Source organism: Ctenopharyngodon idella, chromosome 10, assembly GCF_019924925.1.
Source record: "Ctenopharyngodon idella isolate HZGC_01 chromosome 10, HZGC01, whole genome shotgun sequence".
Taxonomy (NCBI): domain Eukaryota; kingdom Metazoa; phylum Chordata; class Actinopteri; order Cypriniformes; family Xenocyprididae; genus Ctenopharyngodon; species Ctenopharyngodon idella.
Window position 1 is genome coordinate 12,727,145 of NC_067229.1, and position 22,053 is coordinate 12,749,197.

General features: G+C 34.9%; 1 protein-coding gene across 2 annotated transcripts in view; it reads right to left on the reverse strand.

The window, feature by feature from the left end:
• rabgap1l (RAB GTPase activating protein 1-like) overlaps nucleotides 1-22,053 on the reverse strand; it is a 103,754-nt gene that overhangs the window by 72,332 nt on the left and 9,369 nt on the right. For both annotated transcript variants that reach the window (XM_051911236.1, XM_051911237.1), the window contains exons 4-13: nucleotides 21,204-21,411; nucleotides 19,580-19,754; nucleotides 19,338-19,498; nucleotides 19,035-19,145; nucleotides 14,943-15,009; nucleotides 13,943-14,045; nucleotides 11,633-11,799; nucleotides 9,916-10,042; nucleotides 691-784; nucleotides 403-553 (exon numbers count right to left, since the gene is read on the reverse strand). In XM_051911236.1, the coding sequence (XP_051767196.1) occupies nucleotides 403-553; nucleotides 691-784; nucleotides 9,916-10,042; nucleotides 11,633-11,799; nucleotides 13,943-14,045; nucleotides 14,943-15,009; nucleotides 19,035-19,145; nucleotides 19,338-19,498; nucleotides 19,580-19,754; nucleotides 21,204-21,411 (1,364 nt within the window). The remainder of the gene's footprint in view (nucleotides 1-402; nucleotides 554-690; nucleotides 785-9,915; nucleotides 10,043-11,632; nucleotides 11,800-13,942; nucleotides 14,046-14,942; nucleotides 15,010-19,034; nucleotides 19,146-19,337; nucleotides 19,499-19,579; nucleotides 19,755-21,203; nucleotides 21,412-22,053) is intronic.

Below are 22,053 nucleotides of genomic sequence, written 5' to 3' on the forward strand. Positions count from 1 at the left end.
AAACGAACATCTGAGCGAAGCATCAATATGGGTAGAAAATATGTTTTGTAAATAAACAGCCTGCTATACTAAGGCTCATCCTGCTGACAAAATGGAAACTAGTAAGTAAAGATCATCAATTTTACCCTTGAAAAACACAGTTCTTCAGACCGCTGCCTTTCCTCACCAAAAGCACTTTGAAAGACCAAAGCAGGAATTTCACTCAAAACCAACCAATGCGTACAACATGGTTCAACTTGCTGTTGAGCATTAGTTAAATTTACTAAAATAGCAATGAACAAAAAATAAAAAGACCTTAAATGTGGATTTGCGCCTGCATTGTTGAGGAACGTGTTCATGCTAGTTGGATAAAATTGGACTTTTTGAAAACAAAAAACAGCTGTAACGGTTGTCAACTCTTACCTTGGTGATGAGGATGCGGTATTGCTCTAGCAAAGCCTGATCGTTGTGGCAGCCAGACAGGAGCTGCCATACTTCAGCTCGTAAGGCCTCGGGGATCCCAGGCTTCACCAGAGCAGACAGACCCTTTGGTCGCGCCAACAGGTTTCCTTGCCTGACAGGTGGAAGACAGACGGTGTCATTGCAGCACAACAGACTTCGTTTTCTGCAGTTATGTTCAATATGGACTGTGCGCTCCAAATCTGGCCATACCACAAACTTAAATGTCTTAAGTCGAGCCAAAAGTCTTACCATCTCTTGAGGATCCCTCCCCAGGATTCCAGAATCATCTCGGGACAGTCCTTTGACACGTCTCCTGTCCCACTATAGATCTCACTGTCGCTATCTGTACAGCGGGGGACAAAGAAAATAATTTGTTACTATTTGTTTTTCCAATAATTAATATATAACGAGTTTGAAAAATTGTGACATTTTAATTTAAACATACTGTAGGCAAAAATATAACAAGAAAAAAAATACCACCACAAGATATTAACAATGCACTTAAGGGTGCTCTGATCAAGATTTTTGGGGATGATCACAGATTACCAATCACTAGAAGCAGTATTGGCCGATATGATCACAGATACAGATCACAGAAATAAATTACACTATTTTTAACAACAATGTATTTTAAGTACAAAAATTAACTGATGAGAAAGTATCATGAATTGACAACTTTTTATTTATTGGCAAGCAACACGTGATATTCCCTTTCTTAGAGGTGATTAGGAACAGCTTAGAGATTAATAAATATAGCATTCCTGTGAAATAAATAATAAAAATTAAAAAAAACAGAACGATCTTTATCAACAGAAAGTAATCAAATGTAAATAACACTGCATTACTGTCTTTACTGTATAAATTAAACAGAGATTAATCCTACTACATCTACTAAAGAGCAATGAGTGATTTTCTCTTTGTCTTTTCTTGACTGATTAACATTAATAACACAGATGGCAGCAGGAATATTAGGCTGCTGTCACTTTAAGACCGATTGCACAGATCCAATATACTGATACACATGCGACTATTTCCCAACTGTTTATGTTCAATTAAGACATATCCAGGGGCGGACTGGCCATCTGGAGAACCAGGAGTTTTCCCGGTGGGCAGTTGGACAATGTGGGCCGGCCTGCTGCTACGTAAATATATAAAGAACGAATTATAGTACATTTACGTATTCCGTCGGACCATGCGAAAGATCGCGCGGCCCACATGACTCAGAATGACTCAAAATGATTCAATCAAAAGTTTTCAGGCTTTAAATGCATTGTTTCTCCTTCTGGAGCATCAGTGAATGTTTGAACCTTTTTTAATAGTTGAGTCCCTCAATTGTCCTCAGTGTGAAAAGATGGATCTCAACATCACACAGTCACTGCTGGAAAGGAAGGGTTCAAATATGCAAAAGATGCTGGAAAATCAAAGAATTTGCGGGACCTGGAGGATTTTTCTGAAGAACATTGGGCAGTTTAACTGCTCAGGACAAACAAGGGACTCATGAACAACTATCAAAACAGAAAAACAGTCATGGATCATCCAGGTAACAACACACAGTATTAAGAATCAAGGGTACATAAACTGTTGAGCTGGGTCATTTTTTCATAAATTCAGCTATTTTTTATTTTTTTTGTATTGTGGACTATATGCAAACATCTTTTATGTAAATTCAGGACAGTACTAAATAAAAAAAAACCATGCATTTTGTATGATCCCTTTTATTTTGTTAAAATAATTAACATTTTGCAGATTCTGATTCACAAACTTTCAAGCAGCACTGTATATAAAGCTATTTTCGGCCCATAACGATCGGAGGCCGATCAATCGAGCACCCTTCAGAATGTAGCAAAATCTAAAAAGAATATGATTGTTTCATATAATCCAGTCTTAGTTGTGGATTGTTGTGGAATGATTCAATATGTAGCTGTAAACTAAAGCGCTTTGACAGAGGGTTAATGAACTCACTGAAACGCAACTTGTACACATGAAAATAATAAGATATGTTGACAACTAAAAACATAATATTATGTAATAATATTGCAAATGCATAAGAACTTGAACAAAGTTACGTGCTACTCAAAATGTTTAAGTAAATCATAAGACAGTGAACTAAGGCATAAAGAATTCACAATACTCTTACAATAGTGTAGTTTTGTTAGATGATACGTTTAAATGATAAAACATATGGGTTCATTTTGAACTTTATCGTCAACTAAAATTCCATTCCATTGACTAAAATCTGATGGACTAAACATATTACTAAATATTACTAAAAATATATTGTTTTCAAAAGACTATGACTAAATAGTGTGGTCACATTAGCAACATGTTTGTGAACTTTTTGCAAAATTTTGCGGGGGAAAAATAAAATTCATTATTCATTCACAATAGTGTAGTGATGTATAAAACACCGCTCACACAAAAGTCACTTTCAAACCAAGCAGCTTTCTGTTGGTTAACAAGAATTTGCATGACAAACTTGAACCAGTTGCAAAATCTGCTTGGGGGAAATTTTTCTCCCTAATGAAATTCGCAAAATTCCAGATCGCATGGATTCCTATTGAAATGACTGGATCTCGTGGAGGTAAATGTGACCGCACCTTAAAATTAAAAAACAAACTGGCGAAATAACACTGACTCCATCAATCATGGCTCATGGTGGGCATTCTGCTTAGAGAGAGATATTTAAATGTAACCAATGATTATTAAGAACTAAAAGCTCAGGTGTACTTAATTTTCTGTCTTGTGCACAGTAAAACGTGCAAGCATTTCAGCATGTACACACTAGTGGACCTTTCTTTTCAAGCGCTAAAAATCACTGTCCGGACGGTATCAGTGGATTGTACTTATTACAAAGGCTGCATCCAAAATCACATACTCTGAGTAGGTACTTATTTTGAATAATTACTTTGTGACCATTCAAAAAAGTATGTTCTATATAGTGTGAATGTGTATGAATGTAATCTGGACCTACAGTGCTTAAAGGGTTAGTTCACCCAAAAATGGAAATTATCCCATTATTATATGAATATCTTCTTTCAGACGAACACAATGAGAGATATATTTAAAAATATCCTGACTCTTCCAAGCTTTATAATGGTAGTGAAATATTCATATTTAAAACTTTATAAAGTAAAATAACTAGCTTCAGGCAGACGGCTGTACGCATCGATTTGCAGCGGAAGAATAACCCCTGACCCAACGCATGACGTAATGACAAATGTGGAAGTGCAGGGGATAGAGCAAAACAAAACACTGGTCAAGAATTAAAAGTCTAAAACAAGAAAATTTAAACAGAAATGTCGGAGGATTTCGATTTTGGGATTCAAAACACACCCCCATTTACTACTATTATAATGCTTGGAAGAGCCAGGATATTTTTAAATATATCTCTGATTGTGTTCGTCTGAAAGAAGGTATCGATATGTATAAGAGTCATACACCTAGGATAGCTTGAAAGTGAATAAATGGGATAATTTTCATTTTTGGGTGAACCCTTTAAATCTATTAGACCACCTGTCATAATAAAGAAAAAATAAAATATTTTAGGAATGTGCCAAAAACTGGTTTAAAATTAAAAAAATGTATTGTCATTTATTAGGCAAATAACAAACTGAAACAACTAAGTAGTCTTTATTCACACATAACCAAAAGTGTATCTATTTTATTTTGATTTTGTATGGCCTCTTTGGCCTTGATAACAGCTTGCTTTCTTGCTGGCATTGTTTTTATGTACTTTTCCACAGTCTCTGTTGTTATTGACTACCAAATAGTTTCTAGTTGTTCCCAAAGACTTTCTTTTTGTGAAACGTTTGTGCGATCTATCTTTGAATCCATTAAATCCCAACAATAATTCTTTTTTAGCATTAGAAACACTACTGTGACTAAAGAGCTTACACATACTAGTGTGGATTAACCATTACAGAATCATAAATTCTTTTGGTAATTACCAATACTGTTAGTTTAGGGCAGCTGTGGCACAAACCTAACATTAGGTGGTGGTCTAATAAATTTGTTAAGCACTGTACTATATTCGCCATGTTATCATTATCACGGATCAATTGATTGTTTCTTGGACTGAGATTGATTGCTTTCACCTGTGAATAATTATGTCTATTGCCAAAACGTTGGTATAATAAAGTATTTGCAAGTGAGTGTGAGGTTATATCTCCTTTATACATTATTACGTGACCTACCAACGCTAACTGCGTTGCTTCACTTCCATTCACAAATCCCCTCCCATGGTCTCATGGGATAGTAAAGTGTCCATCATATGCACACTTAAGAATCTCAGTAAGAGTAGCAAGTCATCTGTACTTTTTGCCTACTCTTTTATGTACATTGTGAATTCAGACATACTTCTCTTTTCACATACTGTTTCACCTACTATATAGTAGGGAAGTATGCAATTTCGGATGAGGTCTAAAACTACATCACAGAGACGGTCCACGTGCCGGAGCGAAACGAGGATAAGGAGCACTCAGAACTCACTTTAAGCTCAAGTCATGACCCTTTAGTGAGAGTCTACGCCCTGAGTCTCAAGGTACAAGATATGTACATTGTAGGCAAACATCACTCCTTCAACTCCTTGCAGGGCAGCACTTTGAATGACACCATTCAGGCATGTTAGGATGCTGCACAACTCCCATGAAACACAGTGTTCAGACGAAATTATAGAATTGTCCTTGCAGCATCCAGAAGAGCGAGGTGAGTTATACGCCGTACGCACCTGCATTAGTCAGGGCCGCGGAGTGCCAAGATTACTGTCACGCCTTGAGGTGATAAAGAAAATGTCTTGGACTTAATGTCTGCAAAGGTCATTAACAGCCGACCAGCAGACTCTCTGCCCATATCTCAAGGTCTGTGTCCACAAAATGGCCGCCCGTAAAGATGTTTGGAGAGAAAAGTGAAGGAATGCATCTGGTGGTGACAACTATGCAAGACCAAAAACACTGGTAATACTGTGATTAAATATATGGTAATTATGGCAAGAAGCATGTTTTATTGTAATGATCTTCAAATAAAGAACAAAAACACTTCTACTCCTAAATGCGGGGATGAATTTATGGGTCACTGAACTGAGGACTCACAAGGCACTGCTTTTTGAGCCCATTTACAATGTTCATGACCTCCAGCGAGAGTCTCAAATGCCGTACGTTTTACAATCCCCGATGTGAGGTCTGGAACACAGTGGTTTCTTTTGAAATGCTTTAAAAGGGCTTCTTTTTACATTTACTGCACAAGTACCTTGGCAACGTTGCAAGAAGAGAGAGAGATAGAGATAGGGACAGGGAGAGAGCGCAAGGGAGAGAAAGACAGACCAGCCTTGAGCAGAGCCTCTGTCGCAAGGTGACATGGCGGTTCGGTAGCAGATGTGGGCGGATGAATCTACTTTTCCATCTGGCTCCCCAATTGAGCTCAAAAATGGTAGAGAAAGCTGGTGAGGGCGAACACTTCCAAAAACAACAATGACTTTCTTGTACAGCCCAGAATAAATTGCACAAACCAAAAGATGAGATTCAATGAGAATGGCTGAATAAAAAGGAATCATTTGTTTATTTTGCAAAAGATCCACAGAGAAGCTACACACAACAAGTTTTGATTGATTAAATGCAATAGAAGGCTGAAAATATTTTGTGGTAAAGAAATTATGCATGACAATATATCTGTGACCATTTCAGTCAATTTTATCAATATTGCTCATTCTCTGGATTATGGATTTTAACGAACCACCTTAGGAACCACCCAGAATGCTTTAGCATTGTGGCATTGAGTTTTGCACTGGTATATTGATCATAAAATGTAAAAAAAAAAAAAAAAAACAGCAACAGTTGATGGTAGCTATTGACTTCCATAGTAATTTTTTTTCCTACTATGTCAGTCAATGGTTGCCGTCAACTGTCTGTTTACCAACATTCTTCAAAATATCTTCTTTTGTTTTCAACAGAAGAAACTCAACAAGTTTCATTTATAAGTGAGTAAATGATTACAAGGTTTTTATTTTTGAGTGAATTATCCCTTTAAGGGCGATTTGTCAGCTAGTCTTTGACAACTTTTCAGCTATTTAACATATGTTTATACATATGTTCTTTTTAAATGTTCATATATTCATACATTTTTCAAACGATTTATGAGTTACAACAGTCCAATTAGTTCTACATCCTTAATGTTATCAAATATAAGACCTGACCATGTGGAAAAAGTATTTGCTTAATCTATGGAAATCTATCCATAACAAGACATACTTGCATTTTATTCCAGCTTTGTTTTGCCAACATATGTAGTCCCTGTATTTATGCTTTCTAAAATACAAACAACCTCCAAATCTGGCAACCTTCAACTTTACCTATATTATGTGAAAAGTCTCCAGCTCCAAGTATATTATACAAGTGAAAAAGCTAAAAATGTTCTAGGAATATTAAGACAGCATTTGTGCCATAATGGACACCTAGCAAGCAGACAGCACCGCAAATAAACATTTAAAATATGCAACTATCACAATGTTAACGGATATTAGGTGGTAAATAACTCAGAATAGTCCTTTAAGTTATATTTAACATGCTACTGAAACCCATGTAATCATTATTCCATGTTGTATGAAAAAACCAATTGAGCAGAACCCAAGACAACAGAAGAAAAAAGAAAACACGGCCAGTTCCAGGTGGTCAGATGACACACAGAGACCGAGAGCCAATACCACTTAACCAAATTGGAATCCATTCTTCTGAAATGGGCGCTGATAACCACTTGAAAGCCGCCAGGGTTTCACATCTCCGGCTTGTGGCACCCTGTCAAAAACACAGGCCGTCTCCGCTTGGGGAAAAAGACAGACGGCTGATACACTTCACCTAGAGCTATGGGCCGAGACTAAATTAAAGCTTGCGATGGATTTGTGCTGCCAAACCGCAGGCAGGAAAAACGTAAGGGGCACGAATGTTGATCATGTTAAAATTTGGTGGGGAAAAATCTGGACGGATGATCTCATTCACATGATGTGTTAGCATTGACATTTAAAGAAAAAAACAGCATAACAAATGGCCCTGCTAAAGCTTTGCTGCCAAGGCAATCTGTTCTTTTTACGTCTGCATGTACATACATAAGTTCACTCTCTCTCACTCTGAAAAGCCATCTGAATAAGCTCAGAGTTCATTTTTCCCTGTATTTGTGAGACTGGATGGGGGTAAGTGGGGTATTTATATTTTACAGTATTTACATGTTATTTGTTACATTTTATTCTTTTATGTAACAACAGAGCTCACTTAAATATAGAAGTCTTAAAGGTACAGTAGCCACAAGCCTGTTTAATTCTTGAAGTCGGCACGAAATGGAAGTTGCGATAGTCTTTTATTCCCTATTGTGACGTATATGTCCGAGTGAAATGGCTTCTGTAATGAGAAAAATGTAGGGCGGGGCTTGATTTCATCCTTCAGGAATTGATTGGATCGGAGGAAGTTGGCTGTTGCTAACTAAATGGAGGCAGATCTGAATGGTTTCCAGTCAGTTGTGGAGGATATATAGTGAGTATGGGTGTCGCGATATACCGGTATTGACAATAACCGTGATATTCAAAACATGAAATATCTATATTGTGTTAATTAAGGGTGTGACAATATATCGGTATTGGCGATAACCGTTTAAATGTTTAAAATGAATAGTACACATATGATATAACATGACACGTAAATAACGCACCTGGTTGACATCCCAAAGTACAATAGGTAGTGGTATCGCACCTTAACGCTGCCATCTGTCAAAGCACATGCAATCACTTACTGCTCTTGACTGATTAACTTGTGTAACTCTAATTGATTAATCTTTACATTTTTGATTGCGTAGACTTTCAATGGATAGACAAAAAAGAAGTAATATTAAAAATATCTAGATGACAGTATATACAGTGTTTTTGGTATCGAAAATGGTATCAAATATCGATACTTTCGAGGTATTGTATCGAAGTTAGAAATTCCAGTATCGTGACAACACTACTATACAGAGAGTACTGTAAGTTGCAATTATTTTGCTAGTTATACTATTTTCATAAATTCCATAATTCCATAAAGTTATTCTCATATATTGAATTTTGATGCTGTGCTAAGCTAAAAACGGTTAGCATTTTAATCTCCTCTAAATGAAATCACATAGCATGGTCTTAAAAATGTTCCATAAACCTCAGAATTTTATCATTGATTTAAAGGGTTAGTTCACCCAAAAATGAAAATTCTGGCTTTTATTACTCACCCTCATGTCGTTCCACACCCATAAGACCTTCGTTCATCTTCAGAACACAAATTAAGATACTTTTGATGAAATCCGATGGCTCAGTGAGGCCTCTGTTGCCAGCAAGTTAATTTACACTTTCAGTGCCAAGAAAGGTACTAAAACATATTTAAAACAGTTTTGAATATTGTTTTGAAATCGGCCATCACTAGATATTGTTGAAAAGTCATTTTGTTGTTTTTTTGGCACACAAAAAATATTCTCGTCGCTTCATAACATTAAGGTTGAACCACTGTAATCACATGAACTGTTTTAAATATGTTTTTAGTACCTTTCTGGGTATCTGCAAGTGTTAATTATCTTGCTGGCAATAGAGGCCTCACTGAGCCATTGGATTTTTTCAAAAATATCTTAATTTGTGTTCTGAAGATGAACGAAGGTCTTACGGGTGTAGAATGAAATGAGGGTGAGTAATTAATGACATAATTTTCATTTTTGGGTGAACTAACCCTTTAATTAATTCTGACAATATGACAACAATCTGCCAAATGTTTTCTTTCAAATGAGTCTACCATGTTTGAAGTACAAAGTCTTAATGAACTATGTATTTTAATTTGGGTATGCTTTCTTGGATTTGGGTTCCAAATGGGGACGCAAGTTAACAGGTGAAGGTGTTAGTTGTGCTGTTAAAGCTTATTTATAAAACTGTTGAACCTGACAATATTTTCTCTCTCCTGGTTATTTCTTAGGCAGTGTCAAAGAATTGGCCAAAAAAGAAAGCAAAACACAAAATAAAGTAAAGATGAATTTGACTGATAACATTGTTTTTTTACCCCACGGTTTCTATAGATATCGCGATATATCATTACTGTGAATTCTTTTGGCCACGATAAACGTGGTGTGAAAAATATGATATCGTGACAGCCTTAATAGGGAGGTTAACATTTTATTAAAGATTACGAGGTATATGAATAAAAAATAAAGAAAAAATGATGTGCACAGATAAATAATTTATATTAAGCACTGCAACATTCAGTGAAAAAAACTAAGAATTGTCAATTTTGATTTCATGGTGACTTTAAAATCAGAAATGGTGAGAAAAATGGTCCAATAAAGTTAAATGACTAACATTGTAAGTAGACTTACAGACTACAAAAGTGTGGGGTTCCTTTAAAGGAGTTCACCTTAAAATGGAGGCCTCAAAATGGCAACAAACATAAAACACAGAAAAGCACTCTGATAAACTAGACGGTGACATACCTTCCTCTGGTTCCTCTTCCTCCGTGGGAGACTGCAGGCGGACACGTGTTCCAGCCGCACATTCTGTATGTTTCTGCAGGCTGACCACTTCATACATGGCATCTCCCTGGCTGCCCTTTACAGTGCCCTACAAACATATAGAGCAACCACATACTGCGTGTCAAAGCCATAGAGATGCATTACAAATACTTTGCAAGTGCATCACCATCAGTATCTAATAAAAAAAAAAAAAAAATATATATATATATAAAAAAATAAATAAATAAAAAAACACACAGAGAACACCAAAATGAACCTCATGTCGTTCCTAACCAGTCTGACACAAAACGAATGAAAATAAATAAGGGACTAAAAGACAAAAAAGCACCATAAAAATTCTTCAAAGTTCTTCAAATGCTTCAAAGCATTCAAAGTTAGCTTCACCTTCGCTACCGCTTCAGGGGAAATGACAAATACATAATTACACACGCAGGAGGAAATTAAAACAAGTGGCGATAGAAAAAGAGGTTTGCCGAGATTACACCCGTACTACTCTGCTTCAAGTCACTCTTACAAACATTTCTATTGACAATGCTTCCCTCGCGCCATGTGGCTCTTATGTAAACCATCGTTTCCATTTTTAATTGCAAAGGGGAACTGTACTACAGGCAAAGAATGATGTTTACAGCCAGAATAATTACACGCTAATTCCTCGCACCTAATGAGCAGCGTAAACAAATACGGAATAATAAAATAACGTGGAGAATGGGCTGGGTCTATCGCTAACGCCATAATATTATCTTTTAATTAGCTTTTAACTACAGCCCAGGCATTCTTTCTCTCTGCGATAAGATAGCTACGGAGGCAATCAGGCAGAGATGCAGGCTGCAAGCTCTAATTACTTGAGCATGATAATGAGCGCCGGGCCTCTTATTAAGCTACGAATTATACAAAGCCTCCATTTGCCGCTTCACAGCTTCCAGGAGTTACTGCTCCTATTCACCCTTCACAAAAGCTCACTTCCTTCCTCAAGGTTTGTTCTCCAATCTGTGCAACCGCTATATCGCAGTCTATAACTGTTCATAGGCGGTTCACGGGCTTCACAAGAAATGGGTGAATCTTACAAAGCCTGTCAAGATTGTTTCCAGGTCAAATTTCAACTCCTAAATATAAGAATTTTTATTTTGAAATCCTAATAACTAAAAGATTTTTGCCACCGTCACATTATTTTCATAACAAAGGTGATAATGTTTAATGAAATAAAATAATTGATGAAATAAAAGGTGTATATATAAATATATATACATAATTTTTTTTTTTTTTTTTTTTTTAAATATGTTCTCTGAACCCAGCTTAATATATTTCTTATTCTTATTTATTTTATTATAATTAATTAAATATATTTATTGGTGAAATGAAATGAAGAAGTGCATAAGATAAATTAAACACTGTAAACTCTAACGCTCAAAATAATTAATTGGTTTGAGTAGGACAAACTTAAATTAGTTCCATCAAATCAACTTTTATGAGTATTTAGCACTTTCTTTTTCTTTTATGTTCACAGAACTGATATTTTAAGTAAATTGGTTTGAGTTTTACGAACTTATTTCTTTTAATTTAGACAAACTTATGGGACTCGAAAGAGAGAGTAAATGTTAAAATTAAGTGTAAAACTTAATGGAAAGTCATCCAAATATTTGTGTGTAAAGCACTTGAGTTGAGGGGTTCAGGAGTGTACCTGTTTGAGCTTGAGGTTAAAAGTTTCAGAGAAGGCCTTTCTGCTGAAATACCAGAACCTCTCATTAGCCGGATAGACCCTCACTAGCGCCTCCATGAGGAACCGAACAGGTTCTACAACCTCGGTCACCACCAGGTCCACTGCCACCGTCATGTATACCTGCTTATCTGGAGGGGAAAAAGTTCACAGTTAAAGACAAAACTGCCTCGATGTAGGCGGGGAAAATATTAACCAGTAGCATCACAAACCCACTTTTCATTATCCAATCAAATTCAAACAGATAAAACCAAGCCCCGCCCACATTATTTCCCCATTGCATATTCTTCTCAAGGAAGTATAAAAGTTTCATGCATGTTTCATCTCATTTTCACTGAAACTAAGAGTCGAATTAGATTAGTACAGCAAAAAAGTAACATTTTCTAAAACTCTGGTTATACATCTCCATGTAAGTGTGGCAAGATGTAGCATTCTGGGAACTGCTATTCTCTCTCAGATGAGCCCTATAATTATGAAACAAACCAGACCGCTAAGAGAAACAAATAACAAATTATTAGTGAAAACCAGCCTGTTTCACACTAAGGGGTTTCATTATATCGATTAACAGGAAACAAGAACGGCAATAGTTAACAGATTTATGAGGGAAAGGCTGAAAATAGATTCCAATTACGATAGAGTCAGGTCAGAAAAGGTGGCGGTGAGAAAGATGGGAAGGTAAATAATAGAAGATCTGTGGTGAGTCCCGATTGAGACTTATAAACGGACACAAAACCACGACGAGGTTTGTGAAATGTTTTACTGAGAGTGTAATAAAGTGTAGACTTGAAATGAGAAACTCAGTTCATTCAGGTCGCTGAATTATACGTTATTAAAACTGAGGTGGTTATCTGAATCTACCAGACTGGAATTTAATTTCTAAGTAAACTCCATATAATTTCACAACAGAACATTAAAGCTGCAGTTTCACTGCTTCCAGTCTGGCCTCCTACCAAATAAACTATACATACACTATGATGAGGATTACTCATACTCTAGTCATTTGAGTCATTAAATAAAGGGGCCATTACTGCTTCCTGCTTCCAAGTTGGTCCACTCAGACATCCTGATATATATATTTTTAATCATTATGTTTTTTGTCATCATCATTACAAACAGCCTTGTTAATTGTCAATGAATGTTCAAATATTTTAGAGAGAATTTTGAATATTGTGTGTGTGTAATATATATATATATATATATACACACACATACATACATATATATACACACACACATATTATATATATATATATATATATATATTATACACACACACACAATTAAAGCATATGAATACATATGTATATTCAAAAGTATATACTTTAAATATATTTATATAAAACTGCATAACATTAAATTATAAAATTATATATTTTTTAATATTTTATGACTTTTTAAATAAAATTATTAAATAAATTATATAAAATTAAACATTACAATTTTTAAAAAGTATTTAAAAATATATATTTTTTAAATTAAACAATATCAATTCATAATATAATGTAATATAATAATAATATACATATAATATAATGTATGCACTATATAATGTATGTCTAACACACACATTCTATTTTGTAATTTATTAGTAGTTTTAGTTATAATTTAGAATAAAAATTATATAAAATTAAACATTTAGACACACACGGACATACATTAATAATTGTAACGTTAAATGTATTTCAAAATCCATATAATTATTATATATATATATATATATATATATATATATATATATATATATATTGGTATTCATGTTCCATTAAAAAGTTAGTTCCGCGTTTGGACATAAACACGGAAGCTCTGCACTGTGTTCACTGCGTCAACTGCGTAGGAGACTGACAAGTAGGAGGAAAAATTGTTGAATAAAGTCTTTTGTTTTGTTTTTGCACACAAAAAGTATTCTCGTTGCTTTTTATGGGAGATAAAAAACCTCTCGGATTTCATCAAAAATATCGATATGAGGGTGAGTAATTCATGACAAAAATTTCATTTTAGGGTGAACTAACCCTTTAATGAAACCCTTATTAGTCAACCTCTAGTTCAGGTCATACTGAGATGAAAATTTATTCAAACTGTATTGCTGTCAGTGAGAGATGCCACACATTTTGAACATGACAAGAAAAGCTGCTGGAGAAAAAAAAAAAATAGATGACAAAAAGTGTGAATTTCTGTGAAAACCGTAACTTGGTTACAGCTTGATGTGCAATGAAAAGAACTAGAGACACTTGAGAAGTGTTTCACAGTTTCAAAGGATTGTGTATTAGCTCTCACCTTTTGGCGTGTCCTCGTTCAGCGGCTGGAAAGCCGGAGTGTTCGGATCCCAGGTGCCAGTAATCACATACGCCTTCCCATCGGCACTCTTGCCCATAGACTCCTTCAAACACAACCACACAAAAATGATCAAGTTTTCATCACTTCTATAATAATTAGAGCTACTGGATTACATCAGAGTTTCATTAAATATGTTTAACAGTGGTAAATTTAAGATAGCAAATGCATTTATCTAATTTGACAAGCGTTTATTCATTTGGGTTGAAGGAAATTAAGGAGACAGACTCTTTTAATAGCTAATTAAATATCTATAAATCAAGCCAATATGGGACTTTTATTAAAAGTAAAGTCATTTGCAGTCTTTGCAAAGCAGAATTTCATTGAATATTATTAATACGCCACAAATATAAAATACAATCAAATGAAAAACACCTGCTATAGCATTAATAAGACATCTTTCTTATTGTTTTGTTTCTTTAGAAGAGGAATGGAAACAGCGTGCAGTATATTTTAAAAGGGAAAATATGTAATTAGTGTCAAATTGCAGCGATTTTGAGATTAATTGCGTTAACGAATCTAATAAAAATAATGGGATTAATTATGATTATTTTGATCTATTGATGGCTCTAATTTAGACATTTTTAGGCAAAGTATCAATTGATGACATTTGTCTAAACCATCCAGATGGTAAACAAGCTTCCTGCAGAAAAGTATTACATTAAGCCTTGTAAAATGTTGGATTCAAGAGTCCCTGTGAACCCAATTACGCTTGATTGAACTGCTAATTGTTTTTAGACTTGATGTGCAAATCGCCATAGCTTAACTTGCTCAAGGGCCTTTGTAAAATTATGTTTTTAATGAATAATAAAAAGCCTATATTTCCATTAAGTGTTTCTAAAATTGGCAACAGAAAGGTAACTGAAATGAGTCGAGATAAAAGAAATTAACATATAATATTGAGCCTGAGGGGGGTGGGGGGGACTCCAGAAACGTGTCTCACCATGTCAAGGAGGTGCATGTCACTGTTACGAACTTTCTGACCAGGACTCAGCAGCATCCCAAAGCACCTGGACAACAAGTAAATGGTTTAGATTGTGAGGAAGAAGAATTATATACAGTGCTCAGTGTAAATGAGTACATCCCCTTTGAAAAGTAGTCATTTTAAACAATATCTCAATGAACACAAAAACAATTTCCAAAATGTTGACAAGACTAAGTTTAATATAACATCTGTTTAACTTATAACATGAAAGTAAGGTTAATAATATAACTTAGATTACACATTTTTCAGTTTTACTCAAATTAGGGTGATGCAAAAATGAGTACACCTCACAACAAAAACTACTACATCTAGTACTTTGTATGGCCTCCATGATTTTTAATGACAGCACCAAGCCTTCTAGGCATGGAATGAACAAGTTGGCGACATTTTGCAACATCTATCTTTTTCCATTCTTCAAGAATGACCTCTTTTAGAGACCGGATGCTGGATGGAGATTGATGCTCAACTCGTCTCTTCAGAATTCCCCATAGGTGTTCGACTGGGTTCAGATCAGGAGAATCACTTTCACCCTGTTCTTCTTCAGAAATCCAACAGTGGCCTTAGATGTGTGTTTAGGATCATTGTCATGTTGGAAAAGTGCACGACGACCAAGGGCACGGAGTGATGGTAGCATCTTCTCTTTCAGTATAGCAGTACATCTGTGAATTCATGATGCCATCAATGAAATGCAGCTCCCCGACACCAGCAGCACTCATGCAGCCCCACATAAGGACACTGCCACCACCATGTTTCACTGTAGGCACCATGCATTTTTCTTTGTATTCCTCACCTTTGTGCCGCCATACAGTTTTGAAGCCATCAGTTCCAAAAACATTTATCTTGGTCTCATCACTCCAGAGTATAGAGTCCCAGTAGTCTTCATCTTTGTCAGCATGGGCCCTGGCAAACTCTAGGCAGGCTTTTTTGTGCCTGGGCTTTAGGAGAGGCTTCTTTCGTGGACGGCACCCATGCATGCCATTCCTCTGCAGTGTACGCCGTATTGTGTCACGGGAAATAGACACCTCAGTTTGGCTTTCTACTTCTTTAGATAACTGCAGTGAACTTGCATGCCGATTTTCTTCAACCCTTCTCATCAGAAGACGCTCCTGTTGAGGTGTTAACTTCCATAGACGACCTAGACGTCTCTGAGATGGTTGCAGTTCCATCTTTTTTTAATTTTTGTACCACTTTTGCTACAGTATTCTGACTGATAAGTAAAGCTTTGCTGATCTTCTTGTAGCTTTCACCTTTCTGGTGTAAAGAAATTACTTTCTTTCTCAGGTCTTGTGACATTTCTCTTCCATGTAGTGCCATTGCTGACAGCATGAAATGGGAAGTGGTTTTAACACCCTTTTATAGTCAACTGTCTGCTGGACACCTGTGTAATGAATAATTAGACTCACCTGTGGTTGAATTCTTGTTAAATTACACATTTGTAGTCTAAAATGTAGCTTTGCTCCAGAGACTTTTAGTGGGGTGTACTCATTTTTGCATCACCCTAATTTGAGTAAAACTGAAAATTTTGTTCTCTAAGTTATATTATTAACCTTACTTTCATGTTATAAGTTAAACAGATGTTATATAAAACTTAGTCTTGTCAACATTTTGGAAATTGTTTTTGTGTTCAGTGAGATATTGTTTAAAATGTTATTTTTCAAAGGGGGTGTACTCATTTACACTGAGCACTGTATCACATAATATTTTGACAGTGTGATTTGGAGCTTCGTTCATTATGTAATACACTATGAAATAGCAGCATTAGTTTTATCAGACAGGAGCTGATGTCACTGTGAGGTTTATTTAGAGTGTGGCAACATTTGTGATGGGCTCATTTTCATAGCAAGTCTCACAAAGTGAGGAGGATTGTCTCTACTGTGACTAGAGCGACATCAAGTGGTTGCACAATGAATCACACTTATCTGTTTCAACTCCAAATTCATTTATAGATCAAATGTATACATTTCATGTAATATGACATGTAATATACACACACACACACACACACACACACACACACACACAGTACGGTGCAAAAAAGTTTTAAGCCGGTTCTTTACATCTTTGGCTGTAGTGTGTCTGTAGGAAATATCACATTTCCAAACATTTCTTTTGCCATTAATTGTAATGATCCAGTGAGATTTTTGTAGGCACAAGGAATCTGACAACAGCCGGTATGGTCCACACGGAGATCTGATCTCAATCATTATTGAGTCTGTCTGTGATTACATGAACAAAGAGAAAAAACTGAGACAGACTAAATCTGGAAGAACTGTGGCCGTGTCTCCAAGACTCTTGAAGAAACTTACCTCCAAAGCTACAGTACTATGAAAAGTTTTAGGCACTTGTATAAAAATGCTGTAAAGTGAGGATGCTTTTAAAAATAATGTCATAAATAGATTTGATTTATCAATTAACTTCTATGAACTAAATCAATTGTGTCCTGGGTACACTGGGTACATACTGTGAAGTGCATTTTATATATATGTATGTGTGTGTGTATATGTATTTATGTGTGTGTGTGTGTGTGTGTGGACGGTGGATATATATATAAAAATTAAATACATAAAATTAAACACATTTATATATATATATATATATATATATAATTTGTTTCATTTTATGTGTACGCGTATGTATTAAAGATTTTTTAATTTATATATATATATATATATATATATATATATATATATATACACACACACACACACACACATCTTGGTCTTACATGATATTTCATCTAATAATTCCCATTAAAAATGTAAAAATGTGTCGGATTTTAAATACCTTGGAGTTATGTTAGACACTCACTTAACATTTGAAAAGCATGTTAAAAAAATTGTACAGTTACACCCCAACTTAGGAATTTTAAATTTATACGGAGTCAACTTTCAGCAGAAGCTGCAAGAATTTTTTTTGCACCCTTTGATCTTTTCTCATTTCTCTTACTGTATTACTTCATGGTCACAAGCAGGAAAATCTACTCTTAGACCTTTACATATTTTATACAAACGTGCTATAAAAGTGTTTGATAAGAAATCTGACAGACATCACCATTGTCTTATAACTCAAAAGCATAATCTTTTTTACCTTTAACAACTTTGTAATATTTCACAATTGCTGTTTAATGTATAAAATTGTAAATGATCTTGCACCTCCACCTTTAAAGACATTTGTTTCGTTGCACACCGATAACATAAGACAAGAGCCTCGTTAAAAGGTGACTGTGAAGCGCATTTTAGAAAAACAGATTTTAGTCGATCAGCTTTTTCTGTTAGAGCTGTTAATAATTGGAATAATTTACCAACTGATATTAGACAGTGTACTACCTTTGTGCAGTTTAAATAGCATTTGAAAAGATGATTAAAGGCAAGCCAGGTTTGTGATCATTGATTATACAATGTAATGATTTTTGAATATGTTATACATTTTGTATTCTATTGTGTTTATATTGTATGGTATTTTTATTGATAATTTGGTTTACTCCTGCCCAGGGACAGCAGATAAAATTTAGCTCTGTAGCTAATTCTGGGGCAATACTCTTTTATTGTCCATTGTCCCTGTCAAATAAAGAATTATATAAAATAAATAAATAAATAAATAAAACAATATAATAAATTACTATACAATAATGCAAATAAATTATATATTTTTATATAAATAATTAAATAATGTATATGTATAAATTAAATAATTTAATACATTGTGCAAATATGTATAAATAAATGATTTCTAAATAAATACATTATATAATTTATTTATATCTATGCCTAAAACAAGAAATGTCCCCTATTGTCTGCTTTTGACTAGCAATATCAAGTAACTAATTGTGGTTCATGGCTGTAACACCAACTATAGCCTATTGCCAATCTGTAGAAAAAACCCTTACGTGTGTTCCTCCACTTTCAGTTTCATTTTTTTGTAAATCATCTGCCATTTTTATGGAGTCTTTAAAGGCAAGACCCTGGCAGTCAATATAAAGCTAAATATGGTTCAGTGAAATGTCAAAACATCTGAATTTCTGACCTCTGGTGGCCACATCCCAGAACCCACCTCTCTATTACCAGCTCCTGGTTGTACATCTGCTGGACAGTGACAGACACTTTTTTATGTACACCCTGCCGCAGCTTGAAGTAATATTTATCTCTGTCTTTAGGTACTGGACTGCAAAATGTAGAGGAAGAGAGAGGGAAAACAAAAGTGAGAGAGACACGATTACACTTATATTTTGCTTGCTTAACCCAAATAAACAATAGAAAACAAATAATGCAACAGTTCATGAATAGCAACAGTAAAAACAAACAGAGCGAGACGTAGGCAGAACTGAAGCTTCTCTAGAAGTGAGTAATGACAGACCTGAAGTTTCCTTTGCCATCATCTTCTCTTACTTCTAGAGAAACGGTAAAGGTGAAGACGTCACTATCAGGGGAAAGTGGCAAGGCAGAGTCCCGCATATCTGTGGCAGCTTTTGAAGATCGCTTGAAGGCCGTTGAGAAGCTATAGAGGATGCGACTAACCTAAATAAGGAAAGGAGGTTGAGCTTAGTTGATTTCTGCATTTCAAGACTGACTCTGAACACTGAACATTACTGAACTCACAGCCTCTTTGATATGGCAGGAGAAGACGTGGATTTGAAATTCCTCTGAGCTGCGGTAGCTCTCGGTAAAGGAAAAGCAGTCGCTTTCGGCAGACCCCTCGTGTCCTCGTGCACAGAACAACACCTTATAGATGGGAAAAGATGCAATTTCTGTTCCTGTGACCTGGTCGACAATCCTAGAGTGGTTAAAAACATAAAAAAAAAAAAAATGTTATAACTAAAGTCGAGTGCATTTTGTTTTGTCCATTGTGATTCAGATCATACAATATGACCCCGAAAAGATCGCAAGACAAAGCCAAGGTATCACATAATCGGAAATCTTTTACAAAAAAAACGTAAGGTTTCTGGAGTCAGCAAAATAGGTCAAAACACTTTTAGTGTGACTGCTAACACTAAATAGGATATTTACTTATAAATATAGTCAAAATAAGTACTGAAGATATTTTAGATGTAGTACTTTAACAAATAATGATGTGCTAAGGCACTAAAATGTTGTTCAGTGTCACCAGAATAAAAGCAGCACATTCCATGTGCATCAAAGTTTGCTTAGCTAACTTAAGAGTTGGTTCTGAGGTTTACACAGCAGAAAGAGTGAGATGATCGATCTGAGGTTACACCACAGTTCCTGAGAAAAAGTAAAAAACACACAGGGTGAGAAAACAGAAGTGCTACACCACGCTTGCGAACCTGAAAGCAGGAGCTAAAAGCAGCTCATGTGACAGCTGTGTTAGTTCTTGACAGTCAAACACACACCATGAAGATCACAAGGACTCTTGTCTCTAGAAACTAGAGAGAAGTCACATTTTACACTCCCATTTAAATGTGGTTCGTCTCAGAGCAAGAAAGCTAAATGTGCTCAATCTAAAAGCTTTTATGAATCCTCAGGGGGAAGAAGTGCAAATAAACACATTATGACCGGTTGTGAGATGCATCTGATGTAATATACACAGTGGCGTCCAAAAGTCTGAGAAAACACTGAAAATTAACATAAATCTGCTAATCAAAATAAAAATGGAAAGCTTAATAATATAGTATTAAATTATTTAAAAAAAAAAAAGATAAATAAATCTGGAATAAATTAAATTTGAAAAAGAAAAAGAATCTTTTAAGATAAATGTAATGGGAAAAAATTTATTAAAATTAGAAAAATGCAGGATTATTCAGGATTTCAAAAAGCTATTTGAATCTGAAAGTAAACAAAGTTTTAGATTATAATATTTAATAAAAAATTGTAAAAAATCTTGTAAAAAATTGAAATTAGAAAAATCATATTACTATATATTAATATATATATATTTATATATATAGCTAGGTTAGATTAGCCTTTTTAGAAGATCATTGCAATGAAAAAATAAATACAATGTAAAAATGCCAAATAAATCTGGAATAAATGAAATAAATGGAGAAATCTAGAAACAAACTGAACTTTTTAAGATATACATGTATATAATACAAAATACAAGCTTTTTCACTGATCTGTACAAAAATTACTTTTAAAATCTGACATTAAGGTGTTAGAATATAATTTGCAATGAAAAAAAAGAAAAAAAAAGAAGTAGTAGTATTTTAATAGAAAAATACAAAATGAATGTTTTTAAACTAGTGGTCTATGGCAAATGACTGACCGGACACAACCGTCTGGGCCGTTGGGCACATGGAGGGTAATGGGGATGGGGATGGAACTCTCTGCCCGCAGGGTGGCCATGGCTTTCTGGGCCTCCGTTTCGTTACGTGGGGCCTTCACCCAGCCGCAGCCAAGATAGGACAGTTTACTGAACTGCACGCTGTCTTCCTCCTGTACTGTCTCACTCTCCAAAACCGCTGCCGACGCTTCTGTGGATATAGACAACGAAGTGTCAGTACAAGGTTGAAGAAACGTGTCTTTTTTTCTTTACAATGTGTTTTTATTTTTAAGATGTTATGCAAATCAAGTGTCTTATCCAATCAGATTTTAGAGGTGGAACAATGTGTTTTATGACAACTCATTCTTTTGTTGACATCATACTGCAATCCTCAAACAATAAACTTGTTTTATCTAAGGGTCCATTGTCAAGAGTGATTGAAAGAGGAAGTCTGTACAAGGTAGAGAGGAAGTGTGTTCAGAGCCCCCTAGTTTTAGCACTTGGCAACAGGAAGCAGATAGCTAGTTTAGATGGCATCCACTGAAACCCCTGTGTGCTCCTTAAATATCTTTTCTACATCTGCATAGTATTTCTAGGATTTTCTTGCATGTAAACCTGCTTACCAACATTTTAAGATATTAAAAATAAAAACCATATTGACTGCTTTGTATAAACAAATAAATAAAATAAATATTTATTATTATTATTATTTATATAATCTATTACATTGAATACATACAAATTAAGAACATTATATTTGTATCAAATATTTAAGATTAAATATAATGTGTATGTGTATATATATATATATATATATATATATTTAAATAATAGCCCTGAAAATGAATACTAC